This window comes from Pyrus communis, chromosome 1 (assembly GCF_963583255.1).
Source record: "Pyrus communis chromosome 1, drPyrComm1.1, whole genome shotgun sequence".
Taxonomy (NCBI): domain Eukaryota; kingdom Viridiplantae; phylum Streptophyta; class Magnoliopsida; order Rosales; family Rosaceae; genus Pyrus; species Pyrus communis.
The window spans coordinates 20324966-20351959 of NC_084803.1; the positions used below are offsets into that span (position 1 = coordinate 20324966).

Here is a 26994-nt window from a genome sequence, read left to right on the forward strand (position 1 = left end):
GGAAGTATAAATACAAAATGTCATCAACAATCCAACCCTCCCCCTATGATTTCTTTTCATGAGCAAAGAAGATGAATAGTCCTACTATGAATTCTTCTCCACTTTTTCTTAGATGATTGTACATAAATGTCTGGATTTGGTGATTTGAAGGTTGCATGTAGGTTGTTTGATGAAATGCCTGAGATAAATATGGTTTCTTGGATTGTAATGCATGGTGGGTATTGGAAGGGTGGGAAGGCAGAGCGTGCATTGAAGTTTAGGAAAATGGTGGGCATGGGATTGAAGGGGAACGAAAGTATCATGGTGAATATGCTTGCAGCTTGTGATCGATATGCTAGATGGAATGAAGGAAGGTCAAACAGAAGAGACCCATAACTGAACACGTATTGGAGTTGTTTAGTCATAGCCGCATGATTTCATTAAAAATGATCTGACAGTTCTGCATGTGATTTTTAATTTTTTTTTGAAATTCTTAGAAATCCATGATAGAAATCCATACAAATCCACAAAAATCGTAATGAAAATCTATGTAAATCTGCCAAATCCATATAGGATTACAAAGTCTATTAAAATCCTCTAAAATCAGTCACTTATAAAAAGTCCATCAAAATCCTTTGAAATCCAAATTGACTACACCTCCTAAACCTCATAATAGACTAGTAATAATATGGTTCAAATTCTTCTTTAGCGATAATTGAATTTAAAACCTCTCACTATACGTGAAAAGGAATACTATTAGATTGTAGTGCTAAGTAGCTTCTTTTTATTTTTTTAAACAAAGAACAAAAATTTTAGGTTTGTTTGCGAAACCTGTATCGAAATTTGAATCTAATTCTTCTCACTTGACGGGTGTATTGTCTTAAAATTTAAATGCAGTTGATTTTTTTAAGTGGTAGACTTTCACTGATTTAGTAGACTGATAATGATGTACTTTTATGAGAAAGAAAAGAGTTACATGATAAACTTTGCAGAATTCCAGAGAGTTTCATGCTAGAATTTTTTAGAACTATGTGAATTATCATGAAATTTCTAATCACCAATTTATAAATAAGCAATATTATTTTTAAGTTTCATTATTGAACTAGTGATCATGACTATGACAAAGTAGTCTTATACAATGGTGGTGGAAATGTCACGTGGTGATTGTCTTGGCGGGGCGGTGTTGGGGTGTTAGAGGAGTAGAGATGGGGGGCGGTGGTGATGATGATGGTGGTAGGGGTGGTGATCATGGTGATGGTAGTGTAGGCGGTGGTTATGGTAGGAGTAACAATGATGCTCATGGAAATGACAATGGTGACAGTGACGGTGACAGTGGTGGTGGTGGGTGTAGAGAAGATGGTCATAATAAGGTGGTGGTGGCAACATGGCGATGAAAGTGGTGTGAGTATATCTAACAAAAAAAAAAAAAAATTCTATCAACATCTTAGAGGGAGAGATTGGATTTTCTAAGACACTCTCTATGTGATCAGCGGTGAAGACGATCTTTATGTGAGGGATGACTTGGAGGTGGGAGATTGGGATGGCTGTGTTAGGTGAAAGAACAATAGCAAGTGAATGGATATGTTATGTATTCACAAGATTAGAGGTGGGAGATTGGGATGGCTGTGTTAGGGGAGTTAGTTCGTATAATTAGTTACTTGGGACCAAGTGGTATAAGTATGGAATGGGACATATGAGGTCTGGATGTTTAGTTATTCAAATTAATGGGTATAGACGAAGAGTATGCATTGCATTCATGCATTGTTATCGATAATGATTTGATATCTAACTATGTATGATATTATGACTCTTAATTTAGTTTGGTCAATTTATCATGGTAATGTTATGTCCGTACTAAGCTATTGAAGCTCACCCCTTATTGTTATACAGGTTTATGAACTAAATAGTTAAAGTTGCAGAACCTGGTGTAGAAGATCCTGAACCTAGTACTGAATTGCATCCCCTTGTCTTCAGGTTCTAGAATCTTAGGTCGGGAGTGGTCCTTCTTTGGTCAAAGTTGCTCAGTACAAAAGTCATCAACACGTTTCGTAACTGCATCACACATTCATTTCATTCGCCTGACTGAGTTTGGTTGGGAATTGGAATGCCCGCATCAACAAGAGGACATAGTTCAGTCAATGGTTATTCAGTATGCATATCACACATGTCTTGTAATTTCTAGGATCAACAAAGAGTCAACCAAAGTCCATCAAACTTCATGTACAATAACCCATTTATAAGTGAAGAAAAATATTATTAAACTGTACCAAGTGACATGTTTTAACACAAAAAAACTAAGTGACACGTGACAGTTATCATTTGGGTACCATACTCTGATTTAATATAGTTAAAGTTGCTGAACCTGGTGTAGAAGATCCTGTACCTAGTACTGACTTGCATCCCCTTGTCTTCAGATTCTAGAATCTTAGGTCGAGAGTGTTCCTTCTTTGGTCAAAGTTGCTTGGTACAAAAGTCATCAACACGTTTTGTAACTGCATCACCACATTCATTTCATTCGCCTGACTAAGTTCGGTTGGGAATTGGAACGCCCGCATCAACAAGAGGACATAGTTCGCTTAATGGTTATTCAGTATGCATATCACACATGTCTTGTAATTTCTAGGGTCAACAGAGAGTCAACCAAAGTCCATCAAACTTCATGTACAATAACCCATTTATAAGTGAAGAAAAATATTATTAAACTGTATCAAGTGACATGTTTTAACACAAAAAACTAAGTGACACGTGACAATTATCATTTGGGTACCATATTTGTCTTGTAAGTATGTCGTTAATCAATTGACAGTGCGACAATATCATGTTCCATAGAAGGTATGGTAAATGCACTATCAGGCTCAAGGACTAGTACAGAAACATGTGAATTACAATTAAAAAAAAGAAAGAAAAAGATAATGCTAGAAAGATCAAACTATTAAACTGAATTTGCAATTCAAATGATGTGTCACCAGTAAGAAATAAACACGTTAATCAATACTAAAATAATAATCTAATCATCAACAACCATATTATTTGATTTACAAAATTTAGTTTAAAATTTTGGTCTCCCTATTATTACACTTTAAAATTCTGCAACCTTGAACATAAAAAGAAAATCATTTAATATTTTGATTCAACAATCTCTAATCAAAGCACATAAATGATAATTAAAAATAAGTTGTAAATCAATGTTATCTAGAATAATATGAATTTCCAAACATAAGTCATACAATTGAGATTTTGAATTTTTTTAAAAGAGATATAAAATCGTGAAGTTTGATGGAGTTCTAGTAGAGTTTCATAAACTCTATGTGAATTCACTTCAAAATCTTTGGAAGAGAAGTTTGATTTGCTAAAGCCTAAAATACACTATAAGATCCTCTAAATCCATCAATATCTTTAATATTTTAAGTCAATACATGTATGCTTCTATAAATTTAAAATCTTAATTGAATATTCTTGAATTTTTAAAATTCTTTTGAAATCCTTTAGACTCATACTTGAATACAAATCCCTTGAAGGAATGTGACAAAAGAGAGCAACTTGTATAAACTCGGTGTGCCTGTGCTAATATTTGGCCGACAGGCCTGGACTCTAAGGATCGTGCCGGTCACGTGCAGTTGGTGTCATAGCAATTATAGCTCACTAGCCAACTACCGTGACGGAAAGAAACTCATGGAAAAGTTTGTAAAAGATATAAGTTGACTATGAGAAGGGAGGTGCGCTAGAAATTGACTAATTCGGCTCGCGCCCAATAATTGCTCGCCCTTTCTGCCTTAAGAGGCACAGCGCACAGAGCTCAATTGCGAAATTAGGGTTTCCAGCTCCTCACCCTTTCTTTCGATTTACCACACGCCATGGGAGGAGGCAACGGTCAGAAGGCCAAGATGGCGCGCGAGAAGAACTTGGAGAAGCAGAAGGCTGCCGGCAAAGGTAAATATTTCATCTTCTTTTTCCCCCTTTTTTCACAGATGTAAATTACCCTTTTCACTTGATATAGAAATTAAAAAAAATACAAATTTTGCATTTAGATTTAGGTTTTAATTGCTTGCAAGCTTATTTGGGGATGATTATGTGTAAAATTTCACTGAAAATTGTCCATTGTGAGAAAATAGAAGAAAAAGAAAATTGAAGTATTATGTTTAGTAGCTCCAATTGGGGATTATGATTAGATCTAGTTGTTGGTCTAATACAATTGGGTTAATTGTTTGATTTGCACAGGAAGTCAGCTTAAAACAAACGAGAAAGCCATGTCTATCCAGGTAATTACTTCAACTAATTGGTTTGGTGATAATATGATTCATAGTTAATTCAGAAAACCATTTGTTAAGTCTTTCGGTCGGTTTAGAATGTCTACTTTCGTTCCTACTTGTTTAAATGGAATGTAATTGAAAGTGGGTTATCAGGGAATGTTAAATTTATGCCTGCCAATGCTGTGCATTCGTTTTTCTTCCTCTTTTTGCGGTACTTTGTGATAAAATCGGCTCCTTGTGTGACCGGTAGAAAGTTAAATTCAGTTACTTTGTCGAAAGTTTGAGGTGATAGTGATTATCATGTATTGGTCAAGATGACTTTGCATATAATTTATGAGAGCCTTTCAGTTTCAACCTACGTCTGAGAGATTTTTCTTTTGGGGTGGGAAGATTGTGTTTCAGTAACAAATGAAGTATGTGCCATCAGTTTGCATATGCAGCGGTCTCAAGAGTATGTTATTATATAATGTCGATTGTTGGTAGGTATTGATGAAGGCCTGGTCGATCAATATATTTGAGTTTTGGGGCCAAGACAGTTAACATATAGTACAATTAATTGTTGGTCGATCGATGTAATCAAATCTAATTGCTTCTCAGGTGAGCTAATGCATTTTCCACTTCATCTGCTTTAATATGACAATGATTATATGTTGAATGCAGTGTAAGGTGTGCATGCAAGCATTTATGTGCACCACATCAGAAGTGAAGTGCAGGGAACATGCTGAGGCAAAGCATCCCAAGTCTGATGTCTACGCTTGTTTCCCTCATCTCAAGAAATGAAAGAACATTTGATAAGAAGTCGCAGCGACAGATTATGAATGTCATGGCCCTCTATATTAAAGCCTGGAATGAATTTACCAAGAGTTCTTCTAGAACGATAGCTATTTAATACTTGCTTGTGGAGTTGTTTTTGTGTGTGTGTGTGTGTGTGTGTGTGTGGTGAGTGAGGGAGAGAGAAAGAGATGCATCTCCTTGTTGAACCGAAACTCGGTCTTGAATGATCATGGATGTTGGTGGTATAACTCTTGAAAAGAGGTGTGTTTCATGGAATCTTGGTGTTCATCGTGTTGTGCTTTCTGTCTTGAAAGTCAAATTCCCGCCTAGTACCGAAAATTCCCATTTTATACAGGCTTCAGAAAGTTGATTTGTCATTAAATTGCTTTCGCTAGTTAATTTGTTACACTGGACACTGGAAATGCTGGATTAGCATTCCAGGTTTTATCAAGTTTTTATTTGGTAAACAGGAGCAGCCACTGTAGGGGTGATCATTCATGGCAAGATAAGGGCGAGACTAGTGGCTGGCCGATGGCTGTAGTGGTGGCTACATCACATGTGATGGTGGTGGAGCTGCTAGAGTGACGGTGCTGGTGGTGACGTCGATGGTAGTCATTTTTTCATGGCAAGATAATGGCAATAAGGGCGATGGAGGATAACGAATGCAAGACCAATTCATCGGTAAAAGGATAGTTATTTCCGGTTAAAAACCGGCTTTCTTCAAGAAATGAATCGAAACAAGAAAATTGATAAATATCCTTGTGCATATTCTAACCGGTCAAATGTCGGGGTTATTTTCTCCATCGAATATAGAATAAAGGATCATAGGTGAGACGCATTGCTGAAAATAGTGACATAATGTTGGCAATGGCGTTGCTTGGCGAATGAGGGTATGCATTGGTTTAATTTGGTTTATACAAACTAAGCAGAAATATTGAAAGAAAACTCGTTTAAATGACCATGAAAACATACAATCAATTTTAAACATACAACAATTGACAATGGCAAACCACAGTGATGATTTTCAGATAAATAACACTCCCAATTCCAAATAGCAATGGACCTCTAGTCTATGTAATCGGACTAATCAAGCAATTACGTCCGCATCCTGCTGCTTTCTGCTGCCCTCACTTGCGAGAAATATGGATGGCCCTGCAGGATTTACCACCGTCAGCTACTTTTTATCATCCACAAAATGATGGTAAAAGCTATCGAGATGTTGATAAAATGAAAGGAAAATGAGGAATGAACTGTGTTACCCTCCTTCACCCTGACCACAAATAACTAAATGCTAAATTGTGAAAGCAGGGTAGAATTACCATTGCCTCTTTTGCAGTTAGTCTGTCTTGATGATCATACCGAAGAAGTTTATCCAGAAAATCGATGGCCTGCATATCAATTACCCTTGAGTTGACATTTGTATAATACATAAGGAATAAAAAACCGTTTTGGCACGTTTAAATGACATATAATGTGAATAACTTAAGAGCTTTTAGTGTAAATAATTCCAAGAAAAAATAGAGTAAGTGACCTCTGGAGAAACTAGATGTTGATTATCTGCATTAATAAACTTAGACCAGGGCTTCCTGCTGTGCCTGCAGTAGTGTAGCAACGCATCAATGCACGTATAGAGAAACCAATTTTACATTATTTATTACTTGGCAGGGTTTCATTTGCATTTGCACCTTTTTATTTTGTTTTATAAGTTACACTGCAACACTTCCAAGCGGAAGATGGAACCATTGCAGTCGCATGCTAAAGACATTTCCACAAAGAATTCACAGAATCGACCTATTATTTTATTATCATCCCTTAGAAGAGAATTTTGCTCAACATACCTCCCAACCAGAGCATCAAGTTGAGGATCAAGCTCTAAATGATACTTGCTCAGATATGCATTCAGCTCATCAGTCCCAAGTACCTAGAAATGCATATGAAGTACTACAATTCATTAGAAAGGACGTTACACCGAACGATACTGATTAGACCATATATAATGTATACATGAAATCATTAGGCCATATGTGTATGAGTGTGAGTCCGTGCATGCTCGTAAGCGCTAATGTGAAACTACATTAGATTACATAACACTGTAGTGCAAGTAGTTGTGTATAAACATAAACCAACATAAACCACTAATTTGATTCTTTTCAGGAATTCTAACAGTAGCTATAACATGCATACGGAACAAGTTATGCCATCTAAACAAGTACTAGCATTACCTTGGCAATTTTGACCAGTTGGTCATGGTTGTCATGACCATAAAAGAAAGGTTCCTTGCGAAATATCTACACAAAAACAAGTAATGACGAGCAAACAGACATGATTACATGATTTTCTAAACGCAAGCACATTCTGGAGTTCAAGTAACAAATCTTATCAGAATACAGTAACTGTAATTCTCACCATTCCCGCAAACATACAGCCAAGGCTCCACATGTCCAAAGAATAGTCATAATCTTGCAGGTCAACTAGAAGTTCAGGGCCCTTAAAGTATCTAGAAAAAACACGGAAAGACATTTCAATCATCTCACAAAGATGAATATATAAACTGAAGGATGTGAAAAAAAAAAAAAACCTCAAAAGGAACCCTCACAGAGTCACAATGCTAAAATTATTAAAGAATGTGCAAGAAACAACCTACTTAAGAAAATTTTCATCCTAGCCACCTAACCTGATCATTACTAATTTAGATGACATATTTGTTCTACTCAAACAATTCATTTTTCAACATTCTTTCATTAACATGCATGTTTTCTAAACGACCCGCTCCTAAGAATCGGCATTAGTCCTATATTACCAATTTACCGTAAAATATTACCTGGATGCTACGCGGACATTGTATTCCTTGCCAGGGTGGTAAAATTCAGCAAGACCCCAGTCTATCAAGCGAAGTTTGCGCAATTCATGGTCTATCATAACATTGTGAGGCTTGACATCCCTATGCATTATACCTTGTGAATGGCAGTAATCTAATGCCTGCAATGAAAAATAATTAACTTATGAAAGGCAAAATTACACACTACTTGGACCTTAATTTCGCCAGTACTTATATAGGTCCAGAAAAAAATGTTAACCCAGCATTCTTATTATACGTAACACATAGAAAAGTTGATGGCAATGCCTTAGATCAAGTAATTAAGCTTGAGCGGACATTAAATTGCAAATTGTTGAAGCATGGTGTGAACTCTTTCCCACGAGTTAACATACCACCATTAAAAAAATGCATACAGAACAACGGACCAAGAGCATATCAGAGTCAAATGACATACTAGTCATTGTGCAAACCATCACATGGACTGAAATTTAAAATCCCTGAGTAACTTGGAACAGAGCACAACAGAGAGCACTTTAAGGTCCATTATTAAAATGATTTGAAAGGAAGACTCGGGACTTAATAATAAAACTCAATATGCCTACATCCAATGAATCATTTGAATCCAAGTGTGTTTTAATAATTTGATCCTTGTGTGTTTTACTTTCTTCTTTCCATAAAAAATATACAAATACTATGTAATGATCCAGTGACTCCAATCCAACAACTTAACTAACATAATATTAACTAATTCCCTGATTTTGAAATACGTCATCCCAAACGGCCCCAAAGAGATTAAAATCTCTCCTTCCTGAGAGAAAGCAATGACCATCCACAAAGGTACCATGAAAGAAAAAAAACACATTTAAAAGTTTAAAACAATTTCTGGCAGAGTTAGAACAATCTCTTGCGGAAAGGGTATGGTCTCTCATTTCTAAATTAAACCTCTTTCTCTCAAAATGTAGGCTCAATTCCCCTTCTCTCATATAGCAAACCGTGCCATGTTAAAAGTACAATAATTACCTTGAGAAGCTCATATATGTAGTAGCGTATGTCATAATCAGTCAGTGTGGGGTACAAAACTTTGAAATCTGTACTGTTCACAAACTCAAAAATCAGGCTTGGGGTTTTCGAGTGCTGATCTCGAACAATATCAAGAAGCTTGACGACATTTGGGCCCCCGCAAAGGTTCTGGAGAATTTTGATCTCTCTCTTAATCTGCACAAACACCACTAGGAAGATGAAATGGTGTGCTAAATGTTACAACAAATGATCCACATATTTGATATAGTACACAACCACGCCATTATGTACTTACAACAAATGCATATTAAAAAGTGCAGAATGGGGTTATTGGCAACTGAATCGAACAAAACACCAGAACCGAAAACCCGAATATCCTAAAAGGAAATTACTTTACCTTCTTTTTCTTAACAGGCTTGAGGATCTTGATTATACAGCGCTCGTTGGTATTGACATTTATACCTTCGAACACCTCGCTGTATTTCCCCCTTCCGACTTTTCGAACAACTTCATAATCATCTTGATCACTGGAAACAAAGGAAAAAAAAAAAAACCCACAAAAAGTTGTATTAAAACGAAAAAAAGAAAAAGAAGGGGGGGGGGGGATCATTGCCACAGATAGCACAGTAAATACACAATTAATTATGTATTAATCTTAATCAGCTAACTATTGCTTTGTATCTTAACTCCACTACAAGCTTACAGAAATCCAAATCAGAAATCAACAGTTTTCTGATAAATCCGTATACGAAAGCTCCCGAATTGGATTGAAATTCGAGAAAATCAATAAAATTAGGGAGGTAAAAACGGTTACCCCCATTGGACGGTGAGGGACTCGTAGTCCCAGTACTCCTTAGGGCGGAGGACATTGACGTCGGCGTAGACGCGTGCTTTGGACATGGCTTCTGCTGCTGTCGCCGCCGAGGTGGGATTGCTCGAGGCCGAGATCTGGCGACGAGTGGATTGGGTTAGTGTGGGAGTCTGCGTCTCGTGGGGAGGGTTTGGAAGAGGGAAGGGGGTGCGCACGATAGGAGGGTGCGCGACCGGCGCACGCAAGGCAGCGAGGGTGCACACTAGCAGGAAGCGAAGGGGTATTGCTGGATTTGTGCGCATGTATCATGTGCTTGGAAGGAGGCTGTGGAACGACGACACCAATAACGTCAAACGACGCCCAACGAAAAACCTGCGCATTGGGGGTTGGGTTGGTTGGTTCGTAATTTTTGCAACTTTTCCGGTTAAAACTTAAATATTCAATGGTGGGGAGTTGGGCTTGCCTGTGGTGCGGTGGAGTGGACAATATGTTGACGTGGAAAGTGCAGAGTGGCCATTGTTTAGCCGGAAGAGGATCATCTCCCGATTCACTATGTGGAAATCTTAGAAATCTTCAAATTCTAGCCGTTTATTGTATATTATGCATTCAGTTTTCGTTAGATACTATTTGTATTTAATTTTAAATAAAAAAAGGTCAAATGATTTCTAACCTACAAATGCACGATGAATGGCTAAGATGTGAGGATCTTCACAATTTGGATCCGAATGGGATCCAGATCCTGTTTAGCCAACATGATCCTCTCCAGATCCTCTTTGTGAGGCTTTTGGAGATCCGTAAATTGTGTCCGTTCATTGTAATTGTAAGGTCAGTTTTTGTTGGTACTGTTTGGTCTTCAATTTTAAATAAAAAATTTAAAATGATTTCTTACCGCACGATGTACAATGAACGGTAAAAATTCACAGATCCCCGTGATCCATACAAAGAGAATTTGAATTCATTGTTTAGTGGTTTTGTTATTGGTTGTGGTAGCATTTTTGCTTACCACCATAAGTGTGTATGTTCACCATACACCTTATAATGTGCCTCGTGTCCTTTCATTTAAGTGCAAATATAGTGAGTCTCATTTTTATTAGAGAGATGATACAAAAATTGTACAATTAAATGATAAGAGTAGCATTTTTGTTCTTCTAATCATAGTTAATTTTTTTTCAAAATTTTTAGAATTATGAAAAGATGCGTGACAAATGACGAAATGTATGATGAACATACACCGTAATTTATGGTGATGAGTGAAAATGCACTCTATTAACTACATTAGATTACAAGTAGTTTAACTGGATTTTCACTTTCGTTCGTATAATTTTGTTTTCTTCTATTCTAGTCCAATCCGTCAAATGGGATGAGCCAAAACTCTTTTCTTGTTGAGTTTTTCAAATGAAAAGATGGGCATTATGAGCCAAAACTCTTTTGTAAGTTACCAAAACCAAAGTGGTAGTTGATTTTTTTATGTGTTAGGTTGTCTAATATTATATGTAAGGGGATTGTTGCTAACTCCTTAAGGGTGCGTTTGTTGCATCGGACTGTTTTGGACTGAACTAGCTGCATGGACTAAGCTGGACTGGCTTAGACTAGACTAAGCTGGCCTAACTTAGTGAAGCGTTTGGTGCAGTGTCGGACTAAGAAGCAGGATAATGAAAACAATATTGTTCACCAGATTTGCGTTTGCTTAGACTAGGACTACGTTATTGTTCTATTTTAATAGCTTAAAAACCTGTGCCCAACTCCTTTGCCATTGTGTAATAGAGTAATGCTACAAATATCATGATATGGGTTAATTGGAGCATATTTTTGCCATGTATATTATGAATCTTAAAAAAAGGGGACAATTGTTTTGTTTTTAGTACCTGCTAATATAAATGAAAAGATAAATACATATCCTAATTCAAATGAAATTGGGCTTGGTGTATAGAACGATTTTATCACCTATAGTTTGACAAGGAGACTATTTTGCTTTTTAACATGAATTCTAGTAGCAGAAAACAAGTCTTCCAAGTTTAAACAAGAAAACAAGAAACAAATCAAGAAGATAGTCCTGAAAGTTTCTTCCTATGGAATTGAAAGAAACTACACCGATTGGCAAAAAGGAGCCCAAGATCGTGCTTCTTGATAACCCATTTGCAAGGTTGCTGAAAACGTCTGAAAGTAACTTGCTTAGAGGTACAAAAAGGAAAGCAAATAATATGGTCCCGAGGGTAACTGCTTCTTGGACTAAATCTGGAGAGAAAGAAGATCTCCATAATTTACAAAAGACCAGTTAACTATAGTATAGCATTCCAAAGTAGATCTCCATAATTTACAAAATCCTAGTTAACATTAGCCAAAATACTTCATAGTGCAAAGCTAAGTTAGAAGCCATAACATAAGATTGTACGATTAATAAAATACATCCATGTCAAAAGGCACCACATAATATACTCATCCGCTTGCTTTGTCGCTTAAAAGCCTTTGGACTAACACTTTCTTGAGTTCCGAATTGATTGCCCTGAACACTCCCACATTTTGTGGTTTTTCCAAAATAAGAGTCAATGCATCAATTTAATCCATAGGAGAAAGACCCATTGCTCCACGTTCGTTAGCTATGTCACTATGATCTGCAGTACCTTGAACTATAGCTTCAGTTGCCATTTGCATCCTCTTCCCACTTTCAACATAAAATTCTTTTAGTCCACTGATAATTGCCTTGGTTCCATCACTTGAACTTCCCATAGTTCTTTTCCTCTTCCTTTGGCTATTCCAGATGGGGTGCTTTGTTGGTTCATTGAAGAAACAACATTTTCACCTTCAATATCACTTGCACCAACCTGATCATGACTTTGTTCCTCCATCATTTCAGCAGGGGTTTTGGCTACATTATCCGTAGCCCGATCTTTTCCAAATATATATGCAAATCTATCATACAATGGAAAATGTTTGCTTCTCTATCCATTTGCTTCTTTATTTTTCTAAGATTATAACAACATAGCAAAACTAAAATTTAGCATGCGTAACAACTATAGCAACAAGAATATAACTAATGTATAAATAAAATAGGATATAAACCTGCACATAAGTTTGCTATGCGTCATCACTGTCAACTTTAATGCACTTTTTGACATCATTCCCTGCAAAACCACTTGTGTTTATCATGTCAAGGACCAAATTATATGTTTTTTTTTCATTTCTTCAACTTTGACTCAATATGTGGAGTTGCCTTTATATTTGAATTAGGACATAAAACATTGATAGTTTTTGCTATTTCAATCAAAGTACCTTGTTTGAAAGCACCTGTGTCACACTGTTGCTTTCGAGCAACAAAATCCTCAAGAACATATAGTAATGCTTCTTCCTCAAATGCTTCCCATTTACGCCTTCTTCCTTTTGGCTCTTGAGCAGCATTCAAATTATTGTCGTTATCCATACCTAAACAAAAAATATTTGAATGTACTAAAGTACAATACAAAGAATCAATTTGCATAATATCCAATTAATTTGCATACCATCCAATAAATAAATCGAATGACATTCACTGATGAGCAATCTAATCATTTTGCTAATATCCAACATACATGATAAAAAGGAAAACTAAAATAAAATGTTATCATTAACACATATAGCTAGTTCGGTTGATGGTTACTAATTGCTCTCCACTCATTATACATTTCTTGAGCCATGGCAGTCTTCTTTGCAGTCCACTGGTTAGATGTTTCAACACTACCAACATATTCACCTTCTTCTGTATTTTGTCCATCTTCTATTATTGGCAAATTCTCCATTGGATCTACAGACATCTCTTGCCTAATAAGATTGTGTAGTAGGCTACAAGCGGTAATTATTTAACATTGTGTCCTTATCGGATAGAAAGATGGACTCCTTAGTTTCGCCCACCTTCCTTTTAGCAAGCCAAAACAGCGTTCAATTACATTTCTTGCCTTAGAATGCTTCATGGTTTAAACCTAATCCTGGTGTAGACCAAACAAGGGACTAAGTTTGATAACCTTAGCACCAAGATTAGGTTTAATGACCTTAGCATGGACTCACTCAGATTATACGCCTCCTTAGCAGTTCTTAACGAGGATCCCTAATTTTGGGCGGACTCACAAGCCATAGAAAACCACGAGAGATTCAGTCGTCCAAGAACCCCCCCAACGTCGCTCATCCTGCTCGTCCTTATCTTTGCGTCTTCCCTCATCGTCGTCCTTGCCCTGCTCCCTCATTGTCGTCGTCCTCACCCTCATCTGCATCTGCTCGGCCTCATCTGCTCTGAGTTGTCTGGTAAACGTTGAATCTTCGATTTATTTCGTCGATTTGTTTTGCAAATTGTGATATTACTGAGCTTTATTTGATTTTGTTGTTTTAGGTTTGAGAAATTTTCAATCATAGAACTCTGCACTTGAACAAATTAGGGTTTTGATTTTTAGGTCAAATTGAGATTAGAATTTGGGGTTTTTTCATATTTCAACTTTTCTTTCAAATCCGAACTCAGAAACGTGGGTGACTTTACTTGTTTTGTAGCCCTTCACATTCCGGTTAAAGTCACATATGTTTTGTAACATGAAGTACCACAGATGATTTTCCAATTTGTGGCTCTATGCTGTTATTGCTAGTATGATGTTAGGAAATATAAAGCACTAAACCAATTTGGCGTTTGCGTTTTCCGTCAACTATGTACTCTGCCATCTTCAGTTATTTCAAAATTCTATTTGCTAGTGCAATGTCAGTGCTGTGGATTGATCTTTGATTCATCTCCACATGAATGATATCATCGATGTTTTGCCCTGCTTTCCTTCATTCCTCTATTTTCTTTTTTTTTCCTTCTTCCCTTCCCCCTTTTCATCTGCATCACCCTTTCCTAATATTTGTGATATTGATTTTCGACTTGTATCATTGGCCTTAAGTCATCTGTTTAAAAAGAAGAATTCAATGCAAACAACCAAATAAATTTGGTTTATTCCTTTCTTTTTCCTCTTTTGTGTGTAGTGTTCTTTATGCATGTTACGATAACTGTCTATGGGTATATGAGATGAACTTGGGAGACAACAAGTATTAGTTTATAGTCTTTTGATAACCATTTCATTCTTAATTTTTAGTTTCGATTTTCTTAGCTTCAAAGAGAAAACATGGGAGAAGGAGAAAGGATGGAGAAAGAAAGAAAGAAGGGGGTGAGAATGGTGAATGCATAAATGATGAGACAAAACTTGAAGGGAAAAACAATCTCTCCTTCCTCCCTCCCTCTCTCATTTACATTCTTTCTCCCATGAAAAATGAAAACTAAAAGCAGAACGTTCGGTAAAATTGTTGGATGAGAAATCTCTGCAAGTTGAAGAAATTTTTGTTGTGCACTCTTTTAATGGTTTGTGGTTATGTTCGAAGTCGTATCCTCTGTTTGGTTTTTTTTTTTCATTTTTTGATTTCCTTTTACCTTCCTCGGACCACTTTGTTTGAATGACATTAGAGATAGGCAGGAAGCAATTCCATATGTCCTGTCAATGCTTCATCATTGATGATTTTTTCCCTTACAGAAGGGTAGTCTGGAAATATCTCATTTTGCATCTCAATCCATTTGTATCTTCATGGTCATTTTTATCATATTGATAAATGCAACTTCACTTGTTTGGTTGAAACATATAGTGGTTCGTTGTTGGTTCTGTTGTGTATTTAAGTAAATGGTTAAGTTCTATTTCAGGCTCTTCTTGGGCTGCAGTGTTGGGGAAAAGAAATAGCCACAGTTTTCCTGCAGATTTGTACTGAAGGTATGGATCAGCAATGTGAATGTGATGAAATAGTTATACGTGGGTTGTGGTGATTGAAACCATTTTACACGAAATATGCGTGTCTACTCGTGCAAACATATCTGCATCTTTATCTAGCATGAAATATAAAAAAGGACCCACCATTTTGTAAAACTTCATGGCTGTTTGATATTTGATCGTATGAATTTAACTTTAGAAATACATTTATTTAATTAGGTGGTAAATGGAGAAAATTCCAGTGTCCTACATGTTTAATTAGATGACAATATCTTCAAAGGAGTATTGATGCAGTTAGTTGTTTCAGAATTCTTTGCATACCGTTTCTTTTGATCTAGTTCATTTCATATCATAATCACTTCATTTCCATCACCCTTAATAATAGTAAATATTACATATATAATGTCATTATTATTATTATTTTTTTTTCTTTGGATAGATATGGATCGAAGGAAGCTTTTATTGATCCTATTGTTAGAGATATCTTATTTAGAGTCAATTTTCATTTGTACGCTTCTTCTGTTGTTGATGCTAAGGGCCAAATAGAGACATGTTGAATAGAGACATGTTGAATGATGCACTTTGACTAACCGTTCACTTATTAGATGAGAGATTAGTTTGTGTTATCTGAATGGTATAATAGGGAATACTGATGTTGAATGTGTCAACGAATTGAGAATGGATAGAAGGACTTTTGCCATATTATGTGACTTACTTCGTCAAGATGGAAGGGTAAAAATGGATGGTTTGGTGTCTGTAGAGGAGCAGGTGTGTATAACTTTACAAATACTATCACATTATACTAAGAATCGTCGTGTTGGCGGTAGATTTTATAGGTCGGGAGAGACTATAAGTAGGTATTTCAATAGTGTATTGCAAGAAATTTTGCGATTACAAGGTATCCTACTAAAAGTCTCTCAGCTTGTGCCTATTGATTCTACAGATCCTAGGTAGCAATGTTTTAAGGTATGATGATAATTTTTTTTGTCATTTTCCCTAAGCTTTAACTCTTCATTCCCTTTGTATAAATTAACAAAAGCTTGTTTTTTTTGTTTAGAATTGCTTGGGAGCATTAGATGGAACACACATTGATGTGCATGTACTTGAAATTGACAAACCAAGATACCGAACAAAAAAGGGTCGAGTCGCAACTACTGTGTTAGGTGTGTGTTCAGGAGATATGCAGTTCATATATGTGTTTTCGGGGTGGGAGGGTTCCGCATCAGACTATAGAGTGCTACATGATGCAATTACTAGGCCTAATGGTTTAAAGGTACCAGTGGGTAAGACTATTAGTTAGTCTCAACTTTGTAAGTTAGGTCTAGTTTTGTTTGTGAACTACAAAACACTAATAAGGTCTTCTTTTTTGTATTAGGTTATTATTACCTTGTAGATGGTGGTTATACAAATGGTGAAGGATTCCTTGCACCCTATAGAGGAATACCTTATCATTTATCTGAATGGGAGGGATGAACACCTTCTAATAAGGAAGAATATTTTAACATGAAGCATTCTAAGGCAAGGAATGTAATTGAACGCTGTTTTGGCTTTGCTAAAAGGAAGGTGGGCGATACTAAGGAGTCCATCTTTCTATTCGATAAGGACACAAGGTCGAATAATTACCGCTTGTTGCTTACTACACAATCTTATTAAGCAAGAGATGTCTGTAGATCTAATGGAGAATTTGCCAATAATAGAAGATGGACAAAATATAGAAGAAGGTGAATATGTTGGTAGTGTTGAAACATCTGACCAGTGGACTGCACAAAGGAATGCCATGGCTCAGGAAATGTATAATGAATGGAGAGCAATTAGAAACCAGTAACCGAACTAGCTATATGTGTTAATGATAACATTTTATTTTAGTTTTCCTTTTTATCATGCATATGTTGGATATTAGCAAAATGATTAGATTGCTCATCAGTGAATGTCATTCGATTTATTGATTGGATGGTATGCAAATTAATTGGATATTATGCAAATTGTTGGATATTATGCAAATTGATTCTTTGTACTGTACTTTAGTACATTCAAATATTTTTTGTTTAGGTATGGATAACGACAATAATTTGAATGCTGCTTAAGAGCCAAAAGGAAGAAGGCGTAAATGGGAAGCATTTGAGGAAGAAGTATTACTATCTATTCTTGAGGATTTTGTTGCTTGGAAGCAACGGTGTGACACAGGTGCTTTCAAACAAGGTACTTTGACTAAAATAGCAAAAGCTGTCAATGTTTTATGTCCTAATTCAAATATAAAGGCAACTCCACATATTGAGTCAAAGTTGAAGAAATGGAAAAAATACATATAGTTTGGACCTTGGCATGATAAACACAAGTAGATTTGCATGGAATGATATCAAAAAGTGCGTTGAAGTTGATAGTGATGACTCATGGCAAACTTATGTGTAGGTTCATATCCTATTTTATTTATACAGTAGTTATATTCTTGTTGCTATATTTGTTACGCATGCTAAATTTTAGTTTTGCTATGTTGATATAATCTTAGAAAAATAAAGAAGCCGATGGATGGAGAAGCAAACATTTTCCACTGTATGATAGATTTGCATATATATTTGGAAAAGATCGGGCTACGGGTAATGTAGTCGAAACCCTTGCTGAAATGATGGAGGAACAAAATCATGAGCAGGTTGGTGCAAGTGATATTTGAGGTGAAAATGTTGTTTCTTCAATGAACCAACAAAGCCAACAAAGCACCCCATCTGAAAATAGCCAAAGGAAGAGTAAAAGAGCTATGGGAAGTTCAAGTGATGGAACCGAGGCAATTATCAGTGGACTGAAAGAATTTTATGTTGAAAGTGGGAAAAGGATGCAAATGGTAATTGAAGCTATAGTTCAAGGTAGTGCAGATCATAGTGACATAGCTAACGAACTTGGAGCAATGAGTCTTTCTCCTATGGATCAAATTGATGCATTGACTCTTATTTTGGAAAAACCACAAAATGTGGGAGTGTTTAGGGCAATCAATTCGAAACTCAACAAAGTGTTCGTCCAAAGACTTTTAAGCGATAAAGCAAGCGGATGAGTATATTATGTGGTGCCTTTTGACATGGATGTATTTTATTAATCGTAAAATCTAATGTTATGGCTTCTAACTTAGCTTTGCACGATAAAGTATTTTGGCTAATGTTAATTATGATTTTGTAAATTATGGAGATCTACTTTGGAATGCTATACTATAGTTAACTGGTATTTTGTAAATTATGGAGATCTTCTTTCTCTCCAGATTTAGTCCAAGAAGCAGTTACCCTCGGGACCATATTATTTGCTTTCCTTTTTGTACCTCTAAGCAAGTTACTCTCAGACACTTTTAGCAACCTTTCAAATGGGTTATCAAGAAGCACGATCTCGGGCTCATTTTCGCCAATCGGTGCAGTTTCTTTCAATTCCATGGGAAGAAAATTTCTGGACTATCTTCTTGATTTGTTTCTTGTTTTCTTGTTTAAACTTTGAAGACTTGTTTTCTGCTACTAGAATTCGTGTTAGAAAGCAAAATAGTCTCCTTGTCAAACTATAAGTGGTAAAATCGTTTTATACACCAAGCCCAATTTCATTTGAATTAGGATATGTATTTATCTTTTCATTTATATTAGCAGGTACTAAAAACAAAACAATTGTCCTCTTTTTTTAAGATTCATAATATACATGGCAAAAATATGCTGTAATTAACCTATATCATGATATTTGTAGCATTACTCTATTACACAATGGCAAAGGAGTTGGACACAGGTTTTTGAGCTATTAAAATAGAACAATAATGTAATCCTAAGCAAACACAAATCTGGTGAACAACACTATTTTCATTATCCTGCTTATTGGTCCGACATTGTACCAAACGCTTGATTAAGTTAGTCTAGCTTAGTCTAGTCTAAGCCAGTCCAGCTTAGTCCCTGCAGCTAGTCCAGTCCGAGACAGTCCGGTGCAACAAACGCACCCTTGAAGTACTTTCTGCATGAAACATCAATTATGTGCTTATTACAAGATTCCATAATTAACTTGAATTTTACTATGAATTAATTTAAAATTATTTTATTTAAAAGCAATTTTATTCATCAAAAACACTTCCTAAACAAACCATTTATTTTCTCTAGTGATTGTAGTCAAACAACGCATTTTTTGTTAATGATATTCATGGTTGGGTGGGAGTAGACTTTTTTGGCTATCCATGCTATAGTCTCCAACAACAACACAAAATGAGAAAATGTGACAAATAACAACGGAAAACTAATGAATTAGACTGATGTAAAAACATAACAAAATTAAAAGGACAAAATTTCAAGAAAAAACTACAAGAATGAAAGTGAAAATTGAGATAATTTTTCTCAATAATTTTCTCTCATGTGAAAATCCTAAATTTCACAATGGAATTTTTAAATTTCCAAAAATTCCTTCTTTTATACAAGCCATAATAGAGATAAGAAAATTGGACAAGATTACGCACAAAGTGAATGCTCTTAACCAATATAACGAATCTCGTCTGATTTTCGATTGTTAAGAGCAAAAGAATTAAGAAAGAAAGAGAGGGACTCCGGAAAGAACAGCAAAAACTTAGGCTGCAACATTACATTGGGCGCCACTTGCAAAATTGTGCTCTAGTCACATATGAGAGTGAAAATAAATGATAAAACTAATTTAGTTAAAACTATTACATCTTTATATTACATTAGTGTCGTTAGATATCACAATCACATATGGTTCCATGCAATTATTTCCTATTTAGAATAGAAAAATGAAAAAGTTGAGGGAGCGGAAAAAGAACGCTTTCTGGCATGCATAAAGATTTGAATACGAATCCTTCATCTTCACACAGTCACAGCTTTAGGTTGGGTTTGCTCAAAATCGAAAACCTCAAACATGAGGCGTCTTACATCTGGCTTCCCGTATATTGTGTATGCGAGACCATGAATGGCTTGTTGAACAGCGGTTGTGGCTGGATTTCTTAATCTTCGGTTGTGCTCATATGCATCCTGAACTTGGTCGGAGAAGATGATAAACTGGTGGAGACGCTTCTCTCTCAAATATCTCCCGCAGAATTTGTTCATGAGAACACGGCGATGTCTCTCTGCTAACCACTTTCCAGGAGCATCTAAATGTTTCATCAGCAACCTTTCTGCCATCACAAGGTCCTAGACAAGATATAAACACACAACCACCCAAATTCAACATATATATTTAGTATGGGGAAAGAGATATATGGGGTCTCCTACACAATGTAGGACAAATAAATTTGCATTTACACAGTGTAACTTATTACCTGGATCTTTTGGCCAACATATTCTAAACGCTCGTAACAAAATCGAGGATGCTCAAATTTGTGCTTCGATGGATGCAAGAAAGAAAGCTGTACGCAAATAAGAAAGTAAGCAATACATCAAGATGCGGGGCCTATACAGACTATAAACATTAACAAATAAGAGTAAGTACATCGAATAGGTGACAAAACGGACATAACCTATCCAGATTTGGTGGATCTAAAATCTTGGAATAGGATAATCCGCCCTAGTAAACTTTGAGTGTGACAGAGAAAATACTAGTTAGACATCTGGTGACACGTATAGAAATGGTAACAGATCATTTTGGCATGTTGCCTTTGTCTTCTCTTATTTTATTTTTAACTTTTTTTCAGATTACTCACTATGTTATATTACGATTAGTTTAAATAAAATTGCATACTACACGCAAATGCACATATAGAGATGGAGGACAGTGAGGGAAACACCTGTAGCCCAAGTCCAAGTTCGATGTTCCTAGCTGCAGTAATGTCTGGAATTCTATCAGTCAATGCTAAGGGATATCCCAATGTCCGCATGACTTTAGGTCGGCTCTCATAATCCCATACATTTCCCCTGAACCGATGCATACCGGGTGGAACACAAGCCCTGAAGAGCCTTGGATGTGCAAAAAGCGCATCTTCTGGGGGCTGTAGAGGGGAAAACACATTATTTGCAGGAACTTACATGAGAAGATACAAAATCAAAACTATTTCTGTAAAATATGGCAACCAAATTGTATGTGAAAATTTATATAGTCATTCTAATATATAACATGAATAATTTATCCAAAAAGATGCAACATAAATCCCAACATTAGAACATTAACAGGGATTTAACATATGTTCAAAACAAGCCTCAAGAGTCAGGTTAAACCTAGTGCCGTTTGACGACCCTTAAATTATTTAGTCTTTATATTCAGTACCCATCATGGTTTTGCCAACTGCGTACATATAAACTGATATTCTTTTAATAAAACTCTTTGATCTTCTAAAGATCCCAGAGCAACTTTTGGAGCGTTTATTATTTTGTTAGTATGCATAAACAACAGAAACAATGCACAAAAAAAAACTTGCCCTGTAACCCGCAACATCCTGCCAGCTGAGTTTGTTGCCTTCAAATTCTACAGAAACATAATCTACGTCTTCAAGTTGTCTCCGTAGTTTTGGCTGGCAGGTCTCATCTTCTGGGTCCATTCCAAATACTTCGAAAAGAACACGATATACTTCTGGCATACCAAAACACAAATATATTGCCCCAAACAAAGCCCAGAATACAGACCTGCCCAAAATACACAATAAATTTGAAGCTCAAATGCATTTTCTCATCAACTATGAGTTTTCAAGGCACAGAAGAATCTAGACAATTATATGATAAAAAGTAAATAGAAATTATTTATGTACTGCCAAAGAAACTATGGTCTGGTTCTGCAAGGTGAGATCTACAAGAACAGTAAGAGATAACTTGCAATCACTATGAGATACATATACATATAAACATATAGTGTGCCCGTGTATGTGTATAAATATATTTATATTTATATAAATAAGGAATGTAATTCGTCACTAAAATCAGCTAAAAACTAGTACTTAATATGTAGATACACCCTAAGTTGAGGCTAGGAAAGGGCCACACACTTATCATGTCTTCAACTTCCATTCTTAATCCCAAAAATGATTTTCAGCATTAGCCATATAACTTAGGTAATAGAGAAAGGCCAAAAGCACAGAACTTTGCTTCCATACAAGCCAGCCTCAAACCCTACATCTCCATTCTATCCCTTCATGATATAAAATTATAAATGCGATATGATCTATCATCAACACAGAGGTTAGTCAATATAACCTAATCCCCACATATGCATCAGGGTACCAAGAAATGAAGAATTCTTATCATAGGCATGCATAATCAGTAGCCTTTAACAAAGGTCCATTCATCAGTATTGAAGTCTTCACCAAGTTTGCTCGTATGGTACTTTTGAAATCTTCTCTGAGTTGGATCAGGCTTACTTCTAGTTTAGCTACTTGTATTGTTTTGCCAATGTGGTATTGCTTCTTTAATTTAGTATAAATCCCAGTTTAAACCATCTCATAGATCGTCTCAATAGTTAAGAGAATTCATGGCAATATCTAGTGATACAAACTCCCATTTCATGAGAAGATTACTGCAATTATCTCCTTCCATTGTTTGAAATCCACCTAAATTTCTGAACTTCAGATACGAGTTATATTCAACTAACTACCATTGATTTCAAGTATCCAAGAAAAAAAGATCATTGAACTTACTTCACAGGTGGCTCTCGGTCCTTCCTCTGCAACTTATCCATATCATCAAAAGGAAACACCAGGTTCTGCAAGCTAGCAGCTCTAATCCACCTGGGCAAGTTCCTCTTCCCAATCAACCCAAACACCCTCTCCCTCATTGGACCCGGCGACTCCCTTGGATACCTCTGCAGGAAAAACTCAGCCAAACCCAATTCCAGCACATACTGCCCCAAAAACCACAGCCTCGAATGCGCGGACCGGACGTGCCGGGCATTGGTCCTCTCACAGGAGGGATGCTGAAACGCCATGTACAGCAAAGTGTCGAATTGCTTTGCTGGGTTGTCGTCCTCGAACCTATCCGAAGGCTCCAGCGGGTACCCAAGAGCTTGCTTGGCCTCCAGCAAGTACTCCTCTATCCACGCCTTGTCGGCATTGTTGAGCCGCGAAGAGGGCAAGCAGGAACTGAGTAAAGGGAACGACTTTAGCGACAATTGTGGGCTGTTCAGAAACCTCTGCGCTAATCTCTTGTCGTCCAACGGCGGCCGGAGTATGAACCGCTTCGGCGGCACCTTCTTCTTCGGAGAAGTCGCCCTTTTGCGCTCTGAGAGCTCTTTGAGGAGCCGCTGGGGGCTGTTTTGGGGGAGTTCCTGTTGTGGGTCGACGGCGACGGCGACGACGTGGAGATTTTGCGATCTTCGGTTTGGGAACTTGGGGGTTTTGAGGCAGATTTGGGTTGGGAACTGCGAGAAGGAGGAGGTGAAGGAGTAGTTATGGTAAGCGGATAGGTTGGAGACTTGTGTGAAAGAAGAAGAGAGCTCCATGAGTGAGGTGTGTTTTTTTTCTTAGGAGGATGATAAGGGGGTGATGAGGGTTAAGAGATTAGGTCCGCCATGGATGGAGGGTTTTTGAAGGTGTTTGTGCAGGGTTTTGGGAAAATGGAAGATGGATAAGGTGGAGGAAGCGTGGCGCGCGAGTGTTAGCTTCTATTTGGTCTGCTCGTTAAGATATTTTTTTGTTGATGGTGGAGACATTTTTTTGGCTAGGGAAATGGTGTCGTATAGCTATTTCCAGTGTCGTATATACTAGTTCATAATGTTGTATTGTTTACTCCCTAACTTACTGTTTCTAGGTGGGGTGGATGTGGTATGGTTTGGACTAAACTTAGTAATTTCTTACACGATACGAAATTAACAGGCTTTAAGATTAACATTGTAACTAATCGGTTTGTTATTGAGTCGCTCGTTAAGTATTCATTAATAATGAGTTTACATGCAGAGAGTGGCAGATGCATTGAGGGACAGGGGGGGTTAGTTGACCTCCCCGAACTTCGGTGAACGTCCATGGATACCTTGGTGCTGACCCTCTAAACTTCGGTGAATGTTCATGGATACCTTGGGTGCTGCCTTTTTGAAAATTAGAGTTGGCTTCATATATGCCTTCCAACTGTTTGATAAAATGTTTGTAAAAAGGTAAATGAAATGGTGATCTCAGTGAATAACAAAGCATCATCATTCTTGGACAAACATATTAATGGAAGGCAATGATATCAAACATTGTTAGTGCTTTCAAGATAAGGGTGTTTCTTTGTTAAACATTCATATGAGAGTAGCCTTGAAACATGTTAGTTACCCTCGCAAATGAAGCATTAAAAGGTGTGTAGTATGCCTTTCCAAATGACTTCAGACTTACCAAGACTTGATGAAATGGTGATATGCATGCTATTTATGGTAAAAAAAAAATTTGCGCTTGCAGCGCGCTATTCTTACTAACCCCCCTAATATTATTTTCTAGATCCACCACTGCATATGGGTAAACTGTGAGTAACCCATTAAGAAAAAACTATTTTGATGATTTTAAAGAAAAACTACTAATAAAACTTATTATAAAATACAATAGTCATAGTGTGTGTGTATTAAATATGTATTATTGTATAGATATTCAAAATAAATTAAAAAAATTGTTTTATTTATTTGCATTATGAGAGTTTCTTATCATCATTACTGGGATAATTTTTACTTGATATGTTGTCTAAAGTTCAAATCAACTAGTGTAGTGTTAGTATAGGCAAAAAGATAGACTTTCAATTTTATAGTCAACAAACCTACAAATTTTTTACTCTCTTATATAGTCATACTCATAAATATTATATCATCTTAAAAGTGAGATTAAAACATTATAAAACAAATTATTAAATTAAAGCATCCAAGTAATTTAAAAATACCAAACACAATAAAAATTATAATAATTAATTTGTAAGTGCGAAAAATGTGAAAAAAAAATTTAAAAGCTCGTGATTGCATCCTCTATGCTTTGAGATGGGTACATCGTCTTTTGAATTTTTAAAACCCTCCAAACCCTTGTGAATAATATTTTAAGGGGAGTTCAAAATAAATACAAATTCATAATAATTAATGTATAAGTGTTAAAAATATGAAAGAATATATAAACCCTCGTGATTGAATCCTCCACGCCATGGTTATATCGTCGTTTAGATTGTTAAAACCCTCCAAACCCGCATGAAAACTATTTTAATTTGAGTGCAAAATTAATAATAATTAATGTAGAAGTGTGAAAAATGTAAATAAAAACATACAATCACTCGTAATTACAAGCTTTACAACTTTCGTAAAAGGGTCAACTCTAAAATTCGACACTGTAATCAATATCGATTGTCGTTTATGCTTTATTATTCTCACCGAATTTCTTTCTTTGTTTTGTTTTGTTTTGTTTTTTTTTTCTTTTTTTTTTTTTTTTTTTTTTTTTTTTAAGATTTTCTTTTTTGAAACATTATCTTTTAGCGGATGTAGGAAAATGAACGGTTGTTAATATCACGTTCCAATATTTATGGTTTACTGAAATATGAGTCGATTTTATATAGTTTCAAGAGACTTTATAAACTTTGAGCAATATTTTCACTAATGTAAAACTTTGAATATAATATCAATGATTTGAACCATTCATCTTCCTGCATCCATGAAAAGATCATGTTTTCAAAAAAGAAAATATGAAAAAAAAAAAAATGAGTGTTTATGTATATATATTTTTTAATATGTTCACACTTCTACGTTAATTAATATTTATGTGATACTTGAAAGACAAATGTGTTTTTATGTTTTGAAGTAAGATTTATGTGACAATGTGGTATACATATAGTATTATGTTTTGAAGTAATATTAATGGGTCGAGTTTTGGTCGGGTCATATTACCCGTTTATTTTAACAAGTGTTACACGACACTACCTGTTAAGATATCAGATATGACACAAAATGACACAACATGGAAAATATGACACAAATGCCAGGTTTAGTTTAGACTGGTTTCTTTCTTAAGTTGTGTGAGAACTGATGTGATTTGAATCGGTTTAAATTAAAATGAGTAGAGAAATCAAACAAAACCAAACTAAGTAATTGGTAGTTTAGGTCTAAAGACTAACACATTTTAATTTATTGGTGGTTTAATTTTGTGTTAGTAATGTGCAATGAAACACACATATTCTGTAGTTGAACGGTGAAACACATCAAGAACAAGGCCAAAGCATTTTGAAGGAAAAAAGAGTCATAGGAGATATTTTGTTGTTCTTGTAGCAATTCGCATTTATCCTCATGTAGCGCTTTCAACGGTTTTCAAAATAATTGATGGTGATGGATTGATTTTGAAAAAAAAGAAGGCTTGACATGAGAACTTGAGGTGTGGAAACTAAAGCCTATAAGTTTAGTAAATGAAAAACACATGAGCTTCCAGAGTGTTGGTAGGCTTGAGTTTAAGAAAAGGTTTTTTTAAGAGATTTTGATCATGGTGATTGGGTTTCATATTTGGGAAATGAGGAGGTTTGAGGCTTGGTTTAGGGGAATTTAGATCATCACTGGATCTTGCAGTCTGGAGCTTACGGATCTAGAAATTCAAACCGTTTAAAAAAAGGGAGAGAGATAAATCTAAACTCTTAATTTGTGTAAGGTGAGCCAGTTGAATAGGCTAATGGGGCCGTATGGTATAAACTGAATGATCTAGATCTTTGGGTTCATCAGCTCTGGAGGGGATCTCAA

The 26994-nt window shown here is 36.0% G+C and overlaps 3 protein-coding genes and 3 pseudogenes across 3 annotated transcripts; 3 read left to right on the plus strand and 3 right to left on the minus strand.

The window, feature by feature from the left end:
• The first annotated feature begins 3700 nt into the window (after window positions 1-3700).
• On the plus strand, window positions 3701-5279 carry LOC137733648 (uncharacterized protein At2g23090). The gene is made up of 3 exons (XM_068472790.1): window positions 3701-3909; window positions 4198-4238; window positions 4890-5279. Exons 1-3 carry the CDS (start codon window positions 3834-3836, stop codon window positions 5007-5009), a joined length of 237 nt encoding a protein of 78 aa, XP_068328891.1. The 5' UTR covers window positions 3701-3833; the 3' UTR covers window positions 5010-5279.
• Window positions 5280-5935: 656 nt separating this feature from the next.
• LOC137733639 (casein kinase II subunit alpha-2-like) lies at window positions 5936-10006 on the minus strand. The gene is made up of 10 exons (XM_068472779.1): window positions 9656-10006; window positions 9239-9368; window positions 8842-9036; window positions 7825-7982; window positions 7410-7500; window positions 7226-7291; window positions 6842-6924; window positions 6535-6598; window positions 6323-6391; window positions 5936-6155 (listed from the first exon to the last, which is right to left on the minus strand). Exons 1-10 carry the CDS (start codon window positions 9952-9954, stop codon window positions 6099-6101), a joined length of 1212 nt encoding a protein of 403 aa, XP_068328880.1. The 5' UTR covers window positions 9955-10006; the 3' UTR covers window positions 5936-6098.
• Window positions 10007-12088: 2082 nt separating this feature from the next.
• Window positions 12089-13070, minus strand: LOC137733920 (uncharacterized; annotated as a pseudogene).
• A 2770-nt stretch (window positions 13071-15840) lies between these two features.
• LOC137721942 (protein ALP1-like) lies at window positions 15841-17224 on the plus strand (annotated as a pseudogene).
• Window positions 17225-17450: 226 nt separating this feature from the next.
• LOC137734690 (uncharacterized) lies at window positions 17451-18442 on the plus strand (annotated as a pseudogene).
• Window positions 18443-19948: 1506 nt separating this feature from the next.
• Window positions 19949-23943, minus strand: LOC137736894 (ribonuclease III domain-containing protein RNC1, chloroplastic). The gene is made up of 5 exons (XM_068476210.1): window positions 22973-23943; window positions 21743-21968; window positions 21137-21337; window positions 20672-20758; window positions 19949-20543 (listed from the first exon to the last, which is right to left on the minus strand). Exons 1-5 carry the CDS (start codon window positions 23770-23772, stop codon window positions 20220-20222), a joined length of 1638 nt encoding a protein of 545 aa, XP_068332311.1. The 5' UTR covers window positions 23773-23943; the 3' UTR covers window positions 19949-20219.
• Between the last annotated feature and the right edge of the window lie 3051 nt (window positions 23944-26994).